Raw genomic sequence first — 5766 nt, forward strand, 5'->3', positions numbered from 1 at the left:
ACCGATCTGGGCTTTTCTGCTTCTTTGATGATTTCTTCTTCAGGTTTCGGTCTTCACACTTCCAAAACCAACACGACAAAGCATCCTATAAGTAAAACTACTACCAACTTTTCAAGCTAAAATACGGCATATCAGTTTGCATCTGAGAAAGGTGAAAAATAAGGGGTGAGATACACTCAACGAGTAGGAAAATTATCATTAATTATTAATGGATCAGACAGGTTTAATAAGATATAACACTAAAATAATTCATGGATAAATTGCTAACCGACCAAAACAATTATTAAGCAGCATATTAGATATCAAAAAGATAAAATTTCTATTATATATAACATGATAACAGTTTTATATAAAATCATGCACATTTAAGAAATAAATAAGGGCATGGTTGATTTGTCTCCTCCTTTGTGTCCTTCACTTATTCTTAAATTAGGGTATGCAAATTTAAGAAGTAAATTAGGATAGTACGTAATCCATCCATCTTCGTGTCCTCCACTTGTTTCCTTCCCATATTGAATTTTGGAGGTTTTCTTTCCAGATCACAATATTCTTTTATTCTCGTCTATGAACTCATCTCGAAACTAAAGGGCTGGCATCCCAAATAAATTAAAGTTTCTCAATGAAAAGCTTTCTGCTTTTTAATTCATACCTTACCCCTTCCTCCATTTCACTGCAAAATTTTCAGGTTATTTTTGAAAACTTTTTTCCAGCATATTATTAAGATTAGGGGTCAAATTAGATGATAAACAGTTTTGTCCTAAGTAGGGGAAATTTTACTTGGCCTGTCCGTTGGCTGCTCACTGGTGATGTTGAAGGATGCACTCTGGTCCACAAATAAATCCTTTAAAGTAGCAGAACAGCTTTCCTACGCACTATCAAGTGGGGTCAGAGCCTTTGAAGGAAGTTGCAAAGAAGATGGCACTTAAGCATAGATGACCTCGTCAGCCATCACTTATTCACGTTCAATTTGTATAACATAGAGTAGAAACAGCGAATAATATAAAGAGAAAGAAGTTACTCATCCTTATGGGAATAATACAATGCTGGCTGTGAGCATTATTCTGCATAGGAGGTAGGTTTCTTAATTCCTAGCTATAAGTAAGAGTACTGTTTGATACAATTAAAGAAAATTAATGGGGTTCGTTTATTTTGGGTGAAATGTGTCTTAATTAAACATGTTGGTGTGCAGTGAACATCCAGCAGGATTCCGACCTGTTGGATGCTCAAGATGTAGGCTGCAACCGAATGGTAGACCGTAGACGATCTCGTACACAACTTTTCTAAAACTGCAGAAGGGCTGCGTATAGAAGTAGGAGGGAATTAAAGGGGAAACAGAATAGGTGAAAATATCCTATAATCCTCGCAACGCTAGATTGATGGTGCAGCAAGGAGGTAGTAACCCTTGGATCAAAATGATGTAAGCCTAGTCTGTTCTTGGTGTGACAAGCAAGCAAGCAGCAAGGGTGGTTGCAGTCCTTACTAAAATCACATTTTTATAAGACTTTTAAACAGTAGCAAGGTGTCTCACCAACCCTTTTTTTGAGAACGTGTGTCTCACCAACTTTTTATGTCGACCTTACTAAAATCACATTATTTTCTTTAAATTAATATCTCTATTTTGACCGTTCTGCATGATCGGAAAAGATCAGCATACTATTTTTTCTAGGCCTATGACAGATACGGAAATAAACAAACTAAGCCACCAACCTTGACCCAGACTAATTAAGGATTTAGATCTATGGCAGTTTTCACATCTCAATTTAATAGTACTAAAGTTGCTAGTGAGCTGTTTCTATATAAATAACTAAAAGGAGCTAGGAGGCAGAGAAAGCGATACATAGATTAGATCATATTAGGATCTAGAGTGGTTATCGGTTTAAATTGTTGGGAACACAACAATTAATCAATGGCCACACCTCCACCCATGATTCTTCAAGTCTCCAAATGCTTAGTTAAACCCTCATCATGCTCGAACATGGCTATTAAGCTCTTGCATCTCGCAGCATGGGATGTTGCCATGCTCTCTCCTCACTACATTCAGAAAGGTCTCCTCTTCGCAAACATCCCCCCCACGCTCTCCATCGAGACTATCATCCACCGCCTCAAGTCCTCTCTGTCCGTCGCCCTCTGCCACTTCTTTCCCCTTGCTGGCCGTCTCAGAACCGAGAAGGTTTTGGGTGATAATGGTAAAGTTAGCAGCCTACAAGTCTCAATTGATTGCACAAGCCAAGGTGCAGAGTTTATCTACGCCGTAGCTCATGATGTTACGGTTACGGATGTTCTCGCACCATCGGATGATGTTCCGTCCTTCGTCCAATCTTTCTTTCCTTTCAACGGAGCCATCAACCATGATGGCCACACCCTCCCTCTTCTTGCCGTTCAGCTTACCCAACTATCGGATGGCCTATTTGTTGCTTGTTGTTTCAACCATGTAGTTGGGGATGGTACTTCTTACTGGCACTTCTTCAACGCGTGGGCCGAAATCGCTCGAGCGAAAGACGGCGATCTAACCATCTCTAGGCCTCCTGTTCACGACCGTTGGTTCATTGAAGGAGAAAGCCCTCCAGTAAACCTGCCATATTCAGACCCAGAGGAATATATTGAAAGGTACAGCCCTCCCCAACTACGAGAGAAACTTTTTCATTTCTCTTCGCAATCCCTTGATGAATTAAAAGCAAAAGCCAACAAGGAGTGTGATACCAATACGATCTCCTCTTTCCAAGCCTTATCCTCTCTCATGTGGCGATCCATCACCCGCGCGCGTGGTCTACCTCCTTATCAGAAGACTAGTTGTCGATTGGCAATCCAAAACCGTTCACGACTGCAACCACCCTTATCGCCCGATTACTTCGGGAACTCGATATATGCAATTGCTGCAACCACGACGGTTGGCGAGCTCATGGCCCATGGCCTTGGATGGGCAGCTTTGCTGGTGCATCAAAGTGTTAGATCACACACGGATGATGCAATCAGGGAATTAGTTAAGAAGTATCATGAGAAGCCCTTTGTGTATCCCTTGAGTGGATTTGATAAGTACAGCGTGATGATGGGGAGTTCACCGAGGTTTGACATGTACGGATGTGATTTTGGATGGGGGAAGGCTGTAGGGTTGAGGAGCGGGGCAGCGAATAAGTTTGATGGTAAGGTGTCATCGTATCCTGGGTGGGAGGGTGGAGGGAGCGTGGACCTCGAGGTGTGTTTGTTGCCGGAGTATATGGCTTTGCTTGAGGTGGATGAGGAGTTCATGGATGCTGTTTCTCCTCCTCCTAACTGAATTGAAGTCTACATATATACTTGCTCCAGAATATATATGCTTCAATCTAGAGGATGAAGAATGAGCTTTCTTGTTCTTACCAGCTATTACGTTTGATTCATATTGATAAGAGTATTTGAATAAAAACGAGGGGATAATATTACCATATATGTGCCTAGTTGACGACTATGTGCAGTTGAGATCACGGTTTTTTACTTTCATGATATCCCAAAGTGTAGCGTTCCATTTGCGCTTTCATTGTGCTTGGTGTGGCTGATTGCTAAAAATGCTAGCTATTGTTTGTTCTTGATTTCTGTAGGATTATTATGCACTGATCAGGAAATCGATCACCACTCTAATACACAAGTATAGCTTAGCCAACCTTTGATTTTGGACCAAGATGCTAATTGGTATTATACTATAGTCGTTGTTGTAATTAAGGTAGGTAAAATTTCTCCAAAAAACTAATTTAAGATAGGTAAAAAATCTAGTAGCTAATAGAAAAAAATGTGACATCACAAGGAAGGTCACAAGTAGGTATATCACCTTAACTATTCGTAAGATTCCAGTTTTATTTTAAGTGTACTTAACTGAGTCGTCACGACAGTTTAATTTCCAGATCTCATCGGGGTTCCCACCAAACCGCTATCGCTTTCGGATTTTCTAGTGTGGGACGGATTCACGACCAGATGACTCGAATCAAGGGGATCCAAAAGGTTTCAAGTATTAAAGTGATTTAAAATTTCCCATGGCTAAGTCAACCACCTAACCACTCCACTCGGCCAACTCATCGGCCGACTCCGTACGAGAGCGACTTAAAATGTGGTATTTCTCGACCATCGGATCAGTAGAAAGGTGATGAAACGCCCCGAGCCCCCTCCTGTGCACTAATGACAAATCACCTTGTAATAAATGCACACCCCCTATAGTATGGATGACACATCGGACCACGTAGGCACTACACCCCCCCATCACTTCGTATTAAACACCAAAGTGACATCTTCTCCACTCATCGGCCGACACCTATAAAGTTGACACTGACGTGGTCGCCAGCCGATGCTCGGCTGAAATTACCCTTCTACCCTCCTACCCTACTATAAAAAGAGATATTATTTTCAATTACGGGGTAAGTTCTTAGCTACTACTCTCTATGCTTAAAAATTACTACAGTCCATTTTACTTCTTCACACAAGCAACTCACTGACTTGATCATCGGAGGAACAACCGTGGAACCAGACCCCGCCCTCTTACGATTTGTTACTTGTGCAAGGAAGAACAGTTTGCTTAAGGACCAAACATTTGGAGAGTTAGAGGACATCCATCAATTTAATCAACTCCTTTTATTTGACTGTGTGATTTCATACATCAACAAGCATGTTATTTTTTTGGGGGTCAATGGAAAACTTGCATTCATTCACCAAACGTAACATTTTGTGTACATCAAAATGCTCAACCAACTGAGAAAACAAAACAAAATCTCAAATTGGGATGCAGCCTAAAAGCTCAAAGGAAAATAACAAAGAAACTATTTACTCCTTACATTCCTTCGACAGAGAGCTATTAAGAACTATGTTCATAATACCAATCTTTATATATTTGACAATCTGATCTGAGCTTCAAGCAGCTTGATTGAAGATTCTTCCATTGCCCTCACACCAAATAATGTACACAGAGGAAGATAAAGTCATTCACTTGATCTTTTGCTTAAATCCTTTCCCCTTTGGTCTGTTGTTATACCAATCTAAGAGATGACTCCAGTTACATGCTCTCCAATTAAATTGAAGCTAATCCATGACACGATTCCAGACATCTATAGTAAAATTATACTAAAAAACAGAAGGCAACGACTTTCCATGGCTGAGATAGAACAGAGAACACAACAATTAGTTTGTATCATTCCCTTCCTAAGCAATTTATCCTGAGTAAGTAAACGATATTGAACTAGTAAACGATCTTGAATTGCTAACCACAAAACAAATGAGTGCTTATGATAGTTTAATCCCTTCCAAACTATGTCATACCATGACACAATGTAAGATATAGAGGAGAAAGCATAGTACAGGGCAGAGAGTTGAACTTTTGAATTCCTATAACAAGAGTGAATTAAATGCTTCAAGCTATCTACCCCTCCACAATAGGCAATGGTTTTGTTTCTAATTTTTAGCAATTGCTTCCACATCCATAAATCCCCAACTCTTATATTTACATGCCATATATCCTTACTCTTCAGATATGTACCATGGACTCATTTTATCCATAATAGTTCTTTGTTAATATGAATGAACTAGAGCTGTCTGAGAGCAAAGGCAATATTCCATGTTAATGCTGAAAAAATTCCAAGCCCCTTGGCTTTTACTCAAGCATATCATATCCCATGAAACAAGTGGAACTTTGCAAGCATTTTCAGATTTACCCTATAAGAAACTCCTACAAAGGTCATCAATTTTCTGCAGAACTCTTACAAGAAGAATGTAGTTAGATGTCTAGTAAATTTGAACTCCCAAAATGACATT

General features: G+C 39.9%; 1 protein-coding gene across 1 annotated transcript; it reads left to right on the forward strand.

Annotated features, from left to right (window-relative positions):
- LOC109828807 (uncharacterized acetyltransferase At3g50280-like) lies at positions 1848-3436 on the forward strand. The gene has a single exon (XM_020395749.1). It carries the CDS (start codon positions 1907-1909, stop codon positions 3272-3274), a length of 1368 nt encoding a protein of 455 aa, XP_020251338.1. The 5' UTR covers positions 1848-1906; the 3' UTR covers positions 3275-3436.

The sequence above is a fragment of the Asparagus officinalis genome, chromosome 1, assembly GCF_001876935.1.
Source record: "Asparagus officinalis chromosome 1, Aspof.V1, whole genome shotgun sequence".
NCBI lineage: Eukaryota > Viridiplantae > Streptophyta > Magnoliopsida > Asparagales > Asparagaceae > Asparagus > Asparagus officinalis.